Genomic DNA, 16,735 nt, shown 5'->3' with positions numbered 1-16,735 from the left:
CTTAAAATGTTTGATATCGACTTATTTAATCAACCAGCTTGAACAATCTGTCAGCCACTAATGGGAATGTTGTGAAAAGTAAAAGCTTGTGTGGTTTAATTACTTTTAGCAAGCAGTTTGTTTCTGCTCCTTGGTATCTAAAGGCAGGAGAATGATGGCAGCCTGCTGTTAATGAAGCCGATTTTCTGAATTAAAGATTTGCTTATCATTAATCCCAACCTTGGCTTAGTTATTGCCTTGTCAAAACTGCAGTGGAAAAGACCCGAGCATGTGGATTTCGAGAGCACTGTAATCACATGAGCAATGTGATTGGTGTCCAGTTCACAGCCCTCTTTGTCTTTTAGTGTTATTGTTGACTCAACACACCTGACAATACCCACTGACTTTAGGTTGTAGCTGCATGCTGAATAAATGCCCACAGGTTTATTTTATTCTGGTGCCATTTTGTGCTCATGTATGTTTATTACAATCTTTTTGTTTTCCCTGCAGGTTGGCAAGGCCATGTCCTCTAACGAGAGTGCTGCATTCGAGATTATGAAATCCTTGGATGTCGATTACGTCCTTATCATTTTTGGCGGCGTGATCGGATACTCGGGTGACGACATTAATAAGTTCCTGTGGATGGTGCGCATTGCAGAAGGAGAGCACCCTAAAGACATCAGGGTATGTTTCCATGGTAACCGTGATGGAGTTGTTGGTTGTACTCACAGCATTATTTATTCCTCTAAACCTGGGAAGTGTTTTCATGTCCTAACTGGTTTAAAGTTAATAGTGACATTGGGCTTTCCTTGCAGGAGAGTGACTACTTCACCCCTCAGGGAGAATTTAGAGTAGATAAGGCCGGCTCTCCTACCCTACTCAACTGCCTCATGTACAAAATGTCTTACTACCGCTTTGGAGAGATGCAGGTGAGAATCCACCCCCGTCTTCTTTGTAAACCAGTTTTAATGAATATTCTTGACAAATCTTGGCGGAAAAAAGTATTATCTGCTAACTGCGTGTTCTTTGATGCAGCTGGACTTCCGCACACCACCTGGGTTCGACCGGACACGGAATGCTGAAATTGGCAATAAGGACATTCGTCTGAAACACCTTGAGGAGGCGTTTACTTCCGAGCACTGGTTGGTGCGAATTTACAGAGTGAAGAAGCAGGAGAACCGGCAGCCGCTGGACCACAAGCTCCGTAATGTCGTAGCCAAACAGAAGTACACCTCAAAAAAGGTACAATAACCCATGACCACCTACTGCACCATTTAACTCCTCGAGATCATTTATTTATTAATTAGTAGTAGTATTTATTTCTTTTTTTAATTCTGTCTCTCTCTTTCTCACTGTGTAGACAGCCAAGAGGAAGAGAGGATTCATAAAAAATAAACTGATCCTGAAAAAAGGCAAGAAACTGAATAAAAAGTCAGTTTAGTTGCCAAACGGAAAATGGTAAAAAATGGCAAACAAGGCAAAATAGACAATGACAAATGCAACCAGTAATCCACCAATCAAGAAGAAAAACAAACCCAGTCGTCTGGCATCTGACCATCTGAAAATATTTGATTGGAGGCTTTGACCCCATGACGACGCGGAGGCTGTGTGATCTGACTGAGGGAGTTGAGAGAGGGCCTGGACAGGGATCTCGGTTTTAATCTAACGATTCTGGACATTTTTTTTGTTTCTTTTGTACTTGAATGTGTTTGTAAGGCAGGTGTGCTGTCCTATCCATCAAGATGGCAACCTTATCTCTGTGGTACAATTCTATCTAATCCACAACAACCGTAATATGAAATAAGATGAAGTGGTAAGCTGAGTGAACCTTGGAGCAATAGCACCAAAGATCCAGTTTTTTTTTTTTTATATATATATATTTTTCTTCAGAGCCTGTGTTAACTTGTTACTTTTTTGCTAAAAAAAAAAAAATAATAACGATAAAAGCTCTGGAGTATGAGGGCTATGGAGCGGTGTACCGCACGAGAGGCTCAGACCCTCCTGCAGGCTTTCAATTAGAACTGACGAAACCCTCCTGTGTAGTTCCCAGAATGCATCAAGTTCCTTGTCACTTGAACATGTCTCAGTACTGCAGGCATTGCAGAGGTCTGAGTTATTACTAATGTGCTTAATTATTATGGTGATTTTTAAAAAAAAAAGTTTTCTTTATTGTTGAATTGAACACTCTTGTTTAATTTTCTGCTCCTATCTCGTGTCCAGAGGTCTGGTTTGGTTTCAGCAGTGCCTCTAGGGAAGTGAATACTGTAGGTAGACGGTTGAATAAAGGCTGTTCTGCAGTGTTGGGCCTTGTAGGAATCTGTTTCTCTCCTTGTTTGTTTCCTAATGACTGTCTCACTGTCCTGTGCCGAATGCCAGGAGGAAGTGACACTTATATTAGTTCTAGGGATTTTTATACAATGCTGCATTATTAGCTTGTGCACTTTCGGCTTAGTTCACCTTAAAGTGGATCCACTACTGAGTAGCATGCAGGTGACCAGTGTGTATTCTTAGTGATAACGTTTCTGTTCCGGGTGACACATTTGCATTTCTTTCACTTTCCGTTCCTGTCTTTCTCGCTCCTGGCAGACGACCAGCTTTAACTCTCGTCATGTTTCTGAATCTTGGTTCGTTCTCTTGCTCCATGTTTTTCTTGGTTTTCTCTTCCCTCCATGCGCTGCCTCTACTTTATTTTTTGTGTGCGAGTTAACAGTAGGGCAGTTTTAGTACTTTCTAAGGAAAATTCAAACTCAATTTAACAGCCATCTGCTTAACAACATATCTATTTCATAATTAATTAATAGACTCGAGAGCTATTTATTTATAAGAACAAAATGGAAGTAGAAAAAGATGGAAGCATCAAATCACTAATGCAAAACTGGGTGTTTAAGTTGGGATTTCTTCCCCCAAGTTGTAAGAGAGTTTGAAAAATGGATGTTCTTGTCAGAATCAGTGATGCCTTTGAAATTAAAGGAGTATATGAAAGGTTCTGCCTTATCAGTCGCCATGTTTGTACTTATTTTCACGTCTCATCTCTTCTCCTCTGCTTTTGTCTGTCTTGCTATTGAATGGTACACCGCAGTTTCATTAAAAAAGTTCATTTGTGTTTTAGTTTTAATATTGTTGTTGTTATTAAAGGTTCCATGCTGATCCAGCGGTCGTACACGTAAAGCCTGCGTTGTCATTCCAACCACTACGCAACACAAAGAACAAATACAAGCTTGTCAGTTCTTCCTCCTTTTTTGGGTTAATTTAACAGTGGTTTATTCTGGGTGTCTTGATTTTAAGATTTCTTTGTAAAGACTGTCAAGGTGAATACACTAAACTGTACAAATGAATTATTTTTCATTCTATAAAAATGTCTTGTCCTCTAGATGGCAGCACACTTATCTTGACAACCCTTCGGAGGTGCCATTTCAAGTGATCAAACTAGGGTTAGTGAAGTGAAGCTTTTATAATAAAATTTAAAAAAAAAGGGGGTATGTGGTTGGTATTATTAGACCGATAACCAAGTAAACCAGAAACGGCTTCCTGACTGACATTTACTGTATATCAGCCAATCAAGAGTCTGTACACACATACATAAGTACCACACACACTTATTTACAGTATATCGACATCCTAATCATTATGAATACACAAGTTATGTTCTAGTTCCCACCAGGTTGTGTTCAATCTCTTCTTATATTGTGATTTAAAAAAAAATCTAGAGAAATGTTTATTTAGAACATGTTACACTGTACTATGGAAGGTATCGTCGACTCCCTGCCTTTAACTGGTGAAATGAACATGTTGCATAGTTTCTACATCTGTGCACAAAGTGTTTGGTCTAAGCTCTGAATACATTACAATGCTGTACGTCACTGCACCTAAAACTCTTCACATACACACGGAGCAGTGAACAGGTCTCACCCATCTGTACTACATTATGTGCCCTGAATTTTACACTTTTAATTTTCCTCAATTCCTGTAAGGCCTGTGAGGGATGTATATATCCAAAGCCAACTTTTTTGGAAGGGTCCTTAAACCTTTTTAAATAATAAACACAAAACCATGGAGTTAAAGATGTCCCAGACGTTCTACAAGACGCTCATTAAAGGTTCAGTCTGGGATGTGTAATAATGTCTAAACATGCTACTACAAATTAATACCAAGATTAATACCAAGCAACCATTTGTCTTCCTCTATAGACGCAGCTGAATGGAAGGTGGGTAAGGAAAATGTGTACCATGGCTTACAACACAGTGCTTTGTGTCTCAGAATACAATGAACCTGTTTTATCCGCAGTCTTATAAATGCATGTACAAAACTACCAATGAATTTACAACCTAATAATGACAAGTGTGCCAGTGAAATGAACCATAAATCTTAATTCTGAACAGAATGTCTTGTGCATCTTGGATAATTTTCTCAGAAACGGGACAAAGATGTAAGCTGCTATTCTAAAGAAGCATTTAAGAGATTTAAGAGTATCGTCAGATTGAGATCGTTATAAAAGCCGCCATCAAGACCAACTCGTCGTTTCTCAAACTTTCTTGACCTCCCGATAAACTAGTCGTATAGCTTGCCGTTTCTTGGCTCAGCTGAGGAAAAACATCACATCGTAGTCTTATTGTTCGAATGTCTCATGTTACGGTGAATTAAATCTGGAACCTCATTTATTTAGACCTTATGCTGGAATGTTATGAGCAGCTACTTCAAGAGCTACAAGTTTAATCTTCTCTTATAACCGATAACCAGAACACTTATGCAAAGAGATCTATTACAGTCACTTTCACGACTACTTACATCAGACATTAATGCTATGCTCAGTGCTTTCACACAAGCCCATATGTTCACTTTAACATGCAGTCGTGGGTCAAAAAAATAGGCTTTTGCCCCATTTGGCTGCATCTTTAACGCATCCTCTCTTGAAGTGGTTGATCAGGACTGATATTTTCAGAACATATATCATTGTCTGTTATTGTTTAAAGTGTCCAGGGTGTTCAGTTTAAGGAAGCTTGAGTGCTGATATTTCAGGAAGCATGGCTGGAAGAATATAATTAATTTCAGGAAGATAAGAAGGATGCAAAATATTTCTATTGTGTACTGTTTGACCTCCACGTCTCCAGTCGGAGGATTCTTCAGAATCCGTGAGACCGTTCTTTAAGGAGCTGCTGCACTGGATCGCTCTTCTTTTGGGTTGGAATATTTGGGGGTTTTTTTTGGCACCTTTTATCACTCGGAGGAAAAGGTAAGGCTCTTTCCTGCTCCTGTGAAGTCCGATTCTTGCGCTTCCATTGGCTGGGAAGCGCTCTTCTTGTCTGGCCCCGCCCATCAGTGGGCAGGGCTCTGTGACGGGACAGCTAGCTCACAATACTTTCTCTTCTCAACAGTTAGTCTTCCACAGAGGATTGTGATAGACCCAGCCTTCTCCCTACACACACACACACACATTAAACATCATGAAACATTCATATACTATTTACCAGTGAGACAGAGTAAATGTATTCGGTGGATTTATCTAGAATGTTACGAGCCTGGTTTGTAATACGCAGGCTATTTGCTAACAGTGGAGCTATACGAGTATGTTCTGATATGAGATGTTATAGACGAACAGCTCTGCAGTCTGCAAATCATCTACAGAGGAATTTATATTAAAAAATTACATTGCTCCTGTTCCTGCCTTCTCTCTCGACAAGGCTTCTCTCACTCATTCTCACTCTGTTTAAAGAAGAAAAAAACAACTGATGGAACTGCTGCTGTGTTGCAATAATCTCTAGCTTTCCTGTCTCAGCTGACACACAGGAGAGGAGATGGAAAGAATGAGGCTAATATGAAAGTGTTATTGAATTCTACCAGGACGTCTCACTTCTTTGATGAAGTACTTGGGTTCCCAGGCGGTGTTGATGGACGCTCGCTGCTTCTCCTCACTGCGCTGTCTTTCCTCCAGCTGGTGTTTGCGCTCTGTGGCTGTGTCGATGTCTCCAGCCTTGAGCGCTGCGGTCACATGCTGCCACAAACGCCTATCAGTCAAAAATAATCAGCACGTGTTCAATGTTTACAAAGTCTTAATGAAGGACATTTAAGAAATGGCAAGTCATTAATAAAGGACACTTCTAGTGTTTATTCTAACATCAGATATTGTTGAAGAAGCAAAGACAAGAAATTCATTTAACTATCAAGGACACTGAAGCCTGTTAAAATATTACAGTGACACTGTAACATAGCAGTCTCAGTATTTCTTTCTTTTCTTTTTTTTGTTTTGTTTTAAATCCATTCCTGTAGTCAGAATGGGAGAAATAAAACCCTACATGTTGTGCTGAAAAGAATCCACGATTGGGAGCTGTATTCACAATATGGCCTGAAGTGTTTTATCCGTCTTAGAAGAATGAAGACGGAAAACAGTCTGTTACAAAGCGTTAACACTGTGGATCCTGTCCGTTAATGTAGATAAATTGATACGTTTATAAATTTAAAATGTATATCCTGAATTTAAACGTTTTTGTCAAACTGCTTTATGGCAATGTCCGTTGTAAAAAGTGGTATTTAACTAAATTAGTGTTCGATTCTGTATCTCGTCCAACAAACTGTGCCTGAATATGTTTTTACTATTATAGTAATGATAACATGTTCGAATGAGCGTGGTACAGTAAACCTATAATCGTTTGGAATTAGCATCGCAGCTACTGTCAGAGCTGTTTATCAGCACCTTCTGTCCGATCAGATTAGAGTATTCATCAGCACTCTGGTGCAATTAAAAATGATTCAATCTCCCAGAATATAACAATTTAGTCATTTATACAACTGGGATTTGGGTTCATTTCCAAAATAAACAGACTTTCATTTTGTAATTATATAAAATTATAATCACAGGATTTGTTTAAATACTTATCTGTTAAATGAATTGTGCATTTTTACTAATCAATAAAATTACCTTCTGACCATGTCTCTGTGCTGTGTTGTAATGAGGATTGTTTGTGTGTGTGTGTGTGTGTGTGTGCGTGTGTGTGTGTGTGTGTGTGCGTGCGCACGAGCGCAGAATGGAAATCAGTCTGTCCTGAAAGCCTGTCTGCCTGCACAAACCAGCTTAGTGCATCCAATTCCCCTTTTGATTGCATTAAGCTGCGATGCTAATGTCAGTCTGACAGCGTTAGGCTACTCTGATGCGGCACGGATCTGACGATTTCTCTCTGCAAGACGCAACATTGCACTTATTAAGTAAGTGGTCCAGAGAGACAGAGTAGCGTGAGAGGAGCTACGTTGCATAAGAGATCCATTGAGGATGAACAATAAAAGTATTCTTGGTTAAAACACTACTTTCAAGTTTTGTCATGTCATGCCATGCCATGTCCCATCTCTCTTTTATTTTTGTGCTCCCGCATCCTTGTATCCTTTTATTCAGAAACCAGATTAACATATCTCTCACAAAAGAATATAAATGGATAATATGTTTAAACTACTTATTATTATTCTTATAAAATGTGGTGGGATTATTTATGGTGATGGTTAACAAACGTACAAATGTAACAAATGTAAAAGTGCTTTCCTTTTCCAATACATGAATGTGGTACACTTTCTTACCGGGATTCATCCTGGCCCTGCTTTTCCAGTGGGCGGATCTTCTTCTTAATGACTGGCAGTTTTGATGTGTCAATCACTTTGGTTTCTCCACTACTATATGTGAACTCCAGGGTACCGTTCCACTCGCCTTGAGCCTTACACACAATGGTGCTGGTGGGATTGTGCTTGACTTCAGCCGTCACTCTGTCGAGATTTAACACAGTCTGAGATTTTAGGCATTTAGCTGAAAAAAGAATTTGCCTATAAACATAAATAAAGTTCATGACACTGCTCTGGACATGATACTGATCTACAGCTCTGTATGTTTATATAAAGTCTGAGGGTATTAAAATGAGCCAGTGTGCTCACCTGTGTACTTTTCCCCCGTAGAAGGGTTTGGTGTGAAAGGTGACGGTGGCAGAGTAGCCAGTCTTGGCACAGCTGATGGTCACTTTTCCTCCGAGCTCCACCCATGGCACAGTGAGGATAGAGCGGGCATAGGCACAGGGTAGTGTGAACACGTACTGTTCTTCATGCTCCAAAAGGTGCAGTACCCCTGACACACACCAAAACAGAGAGAATTTTAGTTTATTGTTAACAAGCTGTGGATTTGTTACAAGGCAGTGACAAAGGTTGTGTGAGAGGATTTCATACATTAGAACGCTCAGTTATGTCATAGCAAATCAATTAATCCATTACACCTAATCATTTTGGACAGTGAGGCATCTTTCTGATCCTCTCCATTTGCAGTGATCCGGTATACAGTTAATACCACACATGCCTTTTTTTTTTTTTTTTTTACATTTTTTCCTTTACAAATATACAGTAATACTTTAAGACCACTTCAAATTTACATTTCTGGCATTTAGCAGACACCTTTATCCAGAGTGACTTACAATTTATACAACCGAGGGTTAAGGGCCTTGCTCAGGGGCCCAGCAGTGGCAGCTTGGTGGACCTGGGATTTGAACTCATGACCATCCGATCAGTAAACTAACACCTTAACCACTAGTCCACAACATCCCAAATTTATGTTAAGACCAGATTAACAATGATGATAGTCTAAAAAAATCTGGTATTTTCACACAAATAACAATGGTCACATCAATCCTTTCAGCCTCTAGTCACTTGCCACACATTCTTTTGATGGTCGCCTTATTTCTGTTATATCTCAAAAACCTACAAAGTAATAAAAGGCAGAGAACACATGGAAGCTTTATGACCCTTAATCTAAAGGGTGAAAAGACATTTACAGAAAGGAAGCAAGTTCCTCCTTTAACAAAAGCTCTATAAATTCCTATTAGAGCTTTTGGGGGAAATTAGCTTAAAGGGACATGTTAATTAACCTTCGAGTAGATAGGAAGCAGCATTGCTGTGGTGCTCATGCAGTGCATTTACTGTGTCTGGTGCAAAATCTAACAATCTTTACAGTATATTTAATTTTAAGACAATGTAATAGTAAGGTCTTATATTTATGATAATGTCATAATCGACCATCACCTCCAACGTGTAGCATGACCACATCATGTGTCCCACTGATCACTCAGTCTTTCCAGTATTTCAGAATAATGAATGTAAAAGCAAACAAACAATTTTTCCAGATTTCTGTAGATTTTCTAGAGCTTTTGAGAAAAACACGTAATGTTAATCTGTTCAATACATGTATGTGGTAAACGACTACAGCTATCATAGGACGTAATCACATACTGGTAGTTGTTTAAAAGAAGCATCTTGTGCTTGTTTTTCCAATTCAAGTTCTGTTTTCTTTTCTTTTTGTGCAAAAAATCAAGTCGTTTTTTGTAGCAAAAATCACAAAAACCTTGGGAAAAGTAATAATACACTGTGTATTATTCATTTGTATATTAAATAAACATTTCTGCATCATCTGCTCTGATTGTCAAACAGAATCTAAACGACTCTTCCTCATCTCTTTATCATGTGTAGGATCCTGGCTGCACAACGTGTGCATCCTCACAGGACAGGCCCTCTCCAGCTCTTATATAACAGTCAGCTGTCTTGTGGCACGTTTTGGTGCAGGCATTGGGCCAGGGCTGACACAAACACATCTGTTTCCCCAGGAGAGGTGAGCAGGAGAGAGCTAGAGCATGGCTCTGTGCCCCTGCATCTCCGCTTTACAGGGCATGGGACTGCCATGTGACATATGATGCTGCTGAGGTCAGCACTTTCATTCAGCCTCCAGCACAGTGTGCAAGAAAAGCGAGCACTTGGCTTGTGTGTCCAGTCAACCTTTGGAGATATAGTGGAAACTATAACTTGGTCATTCCTAAACATTAATTTTGTGTTTGTTTAACCATTTCTGTGTCTCTTTAACTCAAGTCTAAAGTTTGTAGCAGAGGCATTAGATTTTGAGATGAAATATCCAGGCACTTAGCAGTTACAATGTTATCAGTCTTTACAAGAGCCCATGAATCACCGGTAACAAAACAGCCCCAAATAACTAATGATCCACATCCTTATTGTACAGTGCACAATGTTCAGACTCAGTTCCCTTTTGGTTTCAAGTAAGGAAATTGACTAAATGTTTATAAAAGTTCATTTCAAAGTTAACAGTGAAACGTTTATTACCCTAATTCTGCTAAGAAAACGATGACATTTATTATTTATTGCATTGCTTAGGCATGTCAATTATATTGGCACATGTATTTAAAAAAAAAAAAAGGTTATATATTAAATATATATTTATGTATACATATTAAATCAGTTTTATTGAACATTTGAGTGGAAACTTTTAACTACAGTATAATGTGTACTGTTTACAGTATATTAAACCAGCGGTGTCTAATCTTATCCGGAAAGGCCCGGTGTGGGTGCAGGTATTTATTCCAACCAAGCAGGAACCACACCTGATTCCACCTGTTTAATCAGTTGTTCTTGGCTTTAAGTAGACTCTGGTGTGGCTTTTGCTTGGTCGGAATGAAAACCTGCACCCACACCGGCCCTTTCCACATAAGACTGGACACCGCTGTATTAAACAATCATTTTTTCCCCTCATTTCTATGAAGGGTAACAATATGTCCATTTCACTCATTATGTGTATACAAACAAAAAAATACCCAACTTTATAAAAAACTACCTGTGCTTCACTGTTAAAGTGTGTGGAATCATTACACGGCATTTAAGAAATTCTCATTAATCCCCACCAGGTCCTTCTGTCTCTAATTACCTGCCTTGCTCTTCTAAAGGAGAATTAGTTCCATTTGTCTTGTAGTAATTAATGCTGGCCTAATCAGAGTGAATCACTAATAGGATGAGGTTAGCTTGCAGAGGCAGCAACTTTATCCACTTCACTGATCACCTGGATGTCTGTTAGCACTGTGTTTGTAGCATTTTAAAGATGTTTGAATTTTGGTATGTAGAAAAACTGAAATGGGAGCAGGACAAAAAAAAAAGAGCAGCAGACACAGAGAGGAGAGTTTAGTATACGGTTCCCTACAGCTGGCTAACTGAGAGATAAAAAGTACCGGTAGCAGCCACCACATGGCCTGAGGTTTGTCCATTCACCAGACAGCTTATCTGAAGACAGAATGTACTTTGGGTGCAGTGCAGTAGAGAGAAGAGTGTCACTGATAAGCTGGAGTTTTGTCTGAAGCCACACATTTGTATTCGCTAAACAATGTATAGGGCTCAGTTGTATTGAAAACGCTGTTCCGATGATGTTTAATGCATCAGAGTCCTAATTAAAAAGATATGCAATATTTCTGAGTCTCAGGATGTCTTGCATGGGATATGTGCACAAGTCTGGTGAGGAGTAAATCTACATGACATTAATAGCATTACAACAGTTCGGATAATGTGAAAGGAATAGTAGGATGAATAGGAGCTTGGTATGCTGACTGGCATCTCTACATTTTCTGTTGTGTGTTTGTGTGTCTCCTGCCGTGCACCCAAAGCCTCCTAGATTATGTTCCAGGGTCCCTGCAACCATGTGCATGATAAGCAGAAAAGAAACTGGATTAATGCAATTGTAAATTGCTGCTGATCTTGTCTTAGGTAAAGTGGCTAGTATTGCTTATAGCTCCAGGGTCACTGGTTCAATCCGTTTACATGTTTCTTCTCTTGGTCATGTGAGTTTCATCTAGATTCACTCATATTGTCCTACCTCCCATTAGGTGGATTGGCTTTGCTTAATTTAACCATTTATGCATGATGCTCTGTGATTTACTCTTTGATGAATTCCCAACTCACACTCAGGGGTTCCTTGGGTAGGCTCCGGATTCACCACAAGCCTGACCAAGATTCTCTTTAGATGAATAAATGAGTGAAAATGAATAAATGAGGTTATTTTTTCCCCATTACCACAGATAAAAATGTGGTAAAAAGTGTTTTGAATCAAGTACCTACCAAGGAAGACAGTGTGAACAATCTGAAAGTGAACAGTTACTACACTCACTAGAAAGGTCCACCTCTTCATCATTTTGTCAGCTAAACTGCATGTAGCTTAATGCTAAACCCTGACATAAACATGCTGCTATAAACTAGACCACCTGACAGTGGTTATTATTAAAAAGATTTGTCTCAGAAACTCTTTCTCTCATATATATATAGAGAGAGAGATTGCATGAAAAATACTTTAGATCCACATTTTGTCTGAAAGATTCACTGCAACTAACATCAGTTCAGTCTCTTAACTGTATTAGAGGGTTTAATTTCATGTGAAATCCAATCAGTTAAACATGCAATTCAACTCACCCTCTCCAACCATAGACACGCCTACAGACATGCCCATGAACTTGCTCTTGGTCCAGACATGGGCGTTGACGCACATTCCCCGCTCCTTACACTCACAGTAGAACCCTGAGACCGGAGGATGGTGTGAGACCTGCTCAGCCACAAAGTGTAGCCGGTAGCAGTGAGTGGGATTGGCCGAGCTTGGCGGTGTGGCTGAAGGCGCAGTGACAGAAGTGTTGGTCCTAAGAGGCCGTACTCTTTCACACGGGACATCCCAGCTGCACAGAAAGCTCTCACCAAGTATGGGGTTATAAGGCTTTTTGGCCACAGCGCCTTTGCGTCCCTCGTGGAAGGCAGTTAAGTAATATTCCACGAAACGCACAATGCGCTCTTCTGGTGTTGTTCCGGCTGTGATGGCCAGGAACATATCGGGATGGGCCATGAAGTTAGCATACATTTCCAGCAGAGAGCGCTTCTCCAAGATAAAGGTAGGGAGTACTACCTAAAAGAGAGATAAGAGAGTGCCTTTAATTATTTCACTAATCTATTGCAAGTCATTAGAGACAACAGCAAATACAGTCACAGTACCTACTAAATACAACTAAACACTTTATTTATTATGTGCAATTATTTAATACCGGTATTTCAATTTTATGTGTGGACTGGAATTACATTCAGTGTGTATTCTAGTCTCATACTTAGTGTTCCTGGGATTTATCCTGTGACCCCAGGATAAAGCAGTTGTTAAATTATTACATAATGATGCATTAAACTGTATGTATATCTATTAGAGGGGACTTGTCAGGGACTATACGAATGGTAAGAAAGCTTGGATATAGCACTAATAGTGCTTGTGGTTGAAAGTTGAGATTAATGTTGAAAGTATTCTGCACTGCAGGAGGAGTATTAATTGTTTCATTGTAATACAGGACAATGAGCTGAAAACTGGACTGGATAAAAAGCCAAAATAAAAATTCTTACTCGTAATAAAAACCCAGGCACTGGAAACACTGGGCCAGAAACGAAATCAAGCACAAGCTAGATTTTGGATAAATTAATTTGCTTGAACAAATTGCTTACTATATATCTTTACACACTGTGGATTTACATATATTTATTTTATTTTCTTTCATTCTTTTGAATAAAATAACAGTAAGATGTGGAATTATAATTCTATAAAATTATATTAATTATACAAATTGAATACAGCCCTATGGTTGTGTATTGGGCATATTCACAAGCTAGCACAACTAAGTCCTAATACTTTTACCCATCTCTCAGAAATCACAAGAATAAGAATAAACAGACTATGTTTTTTCTTTCTTTCTTTCTTTCTTTCTTTCTTTCTTTCTTTCTTTCTTTCTTTTACACACACACACATGTTAATCACTCACGAATCGATGAGTCCCAATCCACTGCTGAGACATATTAATAAATGTGTGATACTGTGTTTGACGTTCAATCTGACCCGCACTGGATCAATGTGTTGTCCTTTCGCCCCAGGCCTGACAATCTCTAACACACATCGTTAGCTTTACTCATCTGTGATTCCCAGAGACCTGCATCGATCCCTGCTGAATGCTTTTAACCTCAGCTAAGCCCTGCGGAAAATATATGTGCTTAAAAAAACAAACTTGTTCTTTCCTAGTAGAAGTACTATGTACTTTTTTTTTTTTTTACTATAGACTTTCATTACATCTGTCAAATTCATCATGACCATCAATCATCATGGTCTGAGAATTCACAGATATTACAGGGTGAAAAGCATTGATTTAAATGATGAAATGATATCCCACAGCTTACATTTGTGTCTGTGAGAATCACTACAGATTTTTATACCATCACACAGTTGAAAGTTCAATTCTGTACCGTTTATATTACTGCACTCTTTCTAATACATTATCGTGATTTGTATGGTGGATGTTCCACATTGATGGATTTATGTGTAATTGATGATATGGTGAGTTTGGAAGGAGATGATTATTTAACATCTGTGAAAGGAATCCCCAGTCCCAGTAGTTTCTGTAACGAAATCTGTAACGTTTCATCTTTAGGACAGACAGCTTTTTATCTTATAAACTGGAGAGGGTACCTTTGTTTACAGTTCTCATTTTAGCACAACATTAAATATACAGTAATTATTACAGAATAAATTGTACAAGTCTCATTCTTTAGTAAACAAAAATGACTTGGTATGGCATTGACAGGAATAAAACACATTAAGACCTGCAGGTCTTAACAGATGATCACCACCTATTTGGTATCCTCTTCCTTACATTTCCATTTACACTTACAGCACTTGGCAGATGCCTTTATCCAGAGAGACGTATATACAGTAAGTGCTTATGTCTCTATTGATAAATACATTAACACTGGTTTACCAGGTTACAGACGTTGGATACTATCAACCTAAAACCCTATCAATTTTTTTTTTAATATACACACACAACAAACAGTTCCAGTTATGAGCACTCACGTATCTCTACTATACATTGTTGCTACTTTTGTTCAAGCATTAATCTTCCTATAGAGAATGTTTGTTAAAAATGTTCTGTTGCTTGATCAGTACAATTGATTAACATGCAGTATAATCAATGAGAGAGAGAGAGAGAGAGAAAGTGTGTGTGTGTGTGTGTGTGTGTGTGTGTGTGTGTGTGTGTGTGTGTGTGTGTGTGTGTGTGTGTGTGTGTGTGTGTGTGTTCGCATAATACATACCCGTGTGAGGTCCATGCCCAGCTTGAGCTGGGAGAGCAGGTGGAGAATGATACTTCTTTGCTCATCCAACACTCCCAGGTCCTCTTCCTCATTGTCCTCAGTGTCTGTGCTCTCCTCGCTGGGGTCTACTGCATTTGCATTGAAGTGCTGCTGAAACACACAAACTGGTTACTAACTTACATATATGACCATCATGCCTAAGGGCCTGCTGCAGACACACTGCACTTTTTTTTTTTCGAAGACCAATGTATATAACATTCATGCTTAGATCTGTGATGAAGAGTTTGTTTTTTCTATTGATTGAAAATTGATATGAACTGTACAAGTAGGTTACATACGTACAGCGGTGTTCTGACTATATCACTATGCACTTCCTGTTTGTGATCTAAATTAAACCTAGATTTAGAGTATTTAACGTATTTAGCTCTATTTTCACTATATTAGTTTGCACTGAATGTTTGCATTTTACACATGATCTTAAATGCTAACTTAAAGAATATGAACAATGAGCACTAATATGACATCAGCACCAATTAAATGCATGTTTTTGAAACAATATATATTTAACTGGATGGCTGTGGCATTATCCTGTTGAGGCTCATTTTCAATCAACCAGGTTTCCACATGCAATACTTTCATTTGGGCATAATCTGTTGAGTCTTAAGTGTTCTTAGCTGATCTGGCCTGGTTTAGTGTGTATGTGTGTGTAGTGTGTAGCTTGTGTGTGTGTGTGTGTGTGTGTGTGTGTGTGTGTGTGTGTGCGTGCGTGTGTGTGTGTGTGTGTGTGTGTGTGTGTGTGTGTGTGTGTGTGTGTGGGCCTCTGCTGTAGCCACTCATGTGGAAGCCCTACATAGTTGCTAATGCATAATATAGACCAGCCCTCAAGTGCATTCCCCAATGCACAAAGTTTCATCAAACATTGACATATTTCAGAGAAAAGTAAGAAATATCACATCTTTCATCTCTGAGGATTACTTTCCATTCTTTTATGAACATTTAAGCAACTCTAAGACACCAGATGGGAACTGAAAAGCAGCAGCATGCTTCAAGTAACAATAAATTGTGTGAATGGTCTATAAACTGAAAAAGAGGCTAACATTATTATTATGTTGATTTGATCTCCTTTCCTCTGCCTTCTGCTTAATGCCAGCAGCGTTCAGTGAATCATGAGAAGTGGATGGGGCTTGGTGTGGGAAATAAGGAAGCCCGGTTCTGTGCTCAGAGCAGCAGTGCTATTTCAACTGAATATTTCATAAAAGAAACATGTTGCCATCTTTCTTCTCTTTACGGCAGCCGCACCCTCACAAGGGTGAAGCAATGATCAATCAGTTCACTTTCAAACATCATGTGACACTCACACATCCAAAAAAGCTCAAAACTGAATGGAGGCCATCAATTAAAATGTAAATTAAAAAAAGAAAAAGCAGCAATTTGTTGCACCGAGGAATGTGATTATACTCACAAATACCAAATCATATACTAATTACCCTCACATGCATGTCACAGTGACTTTTGAATATGCGATATAGCGGTGGGACTTTAATTTTCAATATAACAACAATATTGGAGTTCTATTCCACGGCAACATTTGATATATCTGAAAATACAATATACCAAAATATCTGAAAGTTTGCATCTTTTATGATAACTCAGTGAAACTAAAGAGAAATTCTGCCACTTGTCCTACTGCAGTACAAGAGAATAAAGGACTAGTACATGAAACAGTAAAGACCAACACATTTAAGGTTTGATTTTTCTAGTCTTTATATCAATAACTATGTGCCAGTGTCTTATAGTAAACTCCTCCCATCCT

General features: G+C 38.9%; 2 protein-coding genes across 4 annotated transcripts in view; one reads left to right on the top strand and one right to left on the bottom strand.

The window, feature by feature from the left end:
• Positions 1-1,438, top strand: part of stt3b (STT3 oligosaccharyltransferase complex catalytic subunit B) — a 31,296-nt gene extending 29,858 nt beyond the window's left edge. Inside the window, exons 13-16 of the mRNA XM_027150022.2 lie at positions 490-663; positions 795-908; positions 1,015-1,221; positions 1,340-1,438. Of these exons, the coding sequence (XP_027005823.1) occupies positions 490-663; positions 795-908; positions 1,015-1,221; positions 1,340-1,420 (576 nt within the window). The 3' untranslated portion in view covers positions 1,421-1,438. The remainder of the gene's footprint in view (positions 1-489; positions 664-794; positions 909-1,014; positions 1,222-1,339) is intronic.
• Positions 1,439-4,656: 3,218 nt separating this feature from the next.
• The window catches only part of osbpl10b (oxysterol binding protein-like 10b), a 42,860-nt gene continuing 30,781 nt past the window's right edge, over positions 4,657-16,735 (bottom strand). For 2 of the 3 annotated variants that reach the window (XM_027150023.2, XM_027150025.2), the window contains 6 exons: positions 14,923-15,072; positions 12,229-12,709; positions 7,888-8,074; positions 7,540-7,722; positions 5,828-5,981; positions 4,657-5,392 (listed from right to left, as the gene is read on the bottom strand). In XM_027150023.2, the coding sequence (XP_027005824.1) occupies positions 5,345-5,392; positions 5,828-5,981; positions 7,540-7,722; positions 7,888-8,074; positions 12,229-12,709; positions 14,923-15,072 (1,203 nt within the window). In that variant the 3' untranslated portion in view covers positions 4,657-5,344. The remainder of the gene's footprint in view (positions 5,393-5,827; positions 5,982-7,539; positions 7,723-7,887; positions 8,075-12,228; positions 12,710-14,922; positions 15,073-16,735) is intronic. The other variant, XM_027150024.2, reaches the window with a different exon arrangement.

The sequence above is a fragment of the Tachysurus fulvidraco genome, chromosome 3, assembly GCF_022655615.1.
Source record: "Tachysurus fulvidraco isolate hzauxx_2018 chromosome 3, HZAU_PFXX_2.0, whole genome shotgun sequence".
NCBI classification, from domain to species: domain Eukaryota; kingdom Metazoa; phylum Chordata; class Actinopteri; order Siluriformes; family Bagridae; genus Tachysurus; species Tachysurus fulvidraco.
Note: the sequence above shows the minus strand (reverse complement) of the source record. Positions and strands in the feature narration are given on the sequence as shown.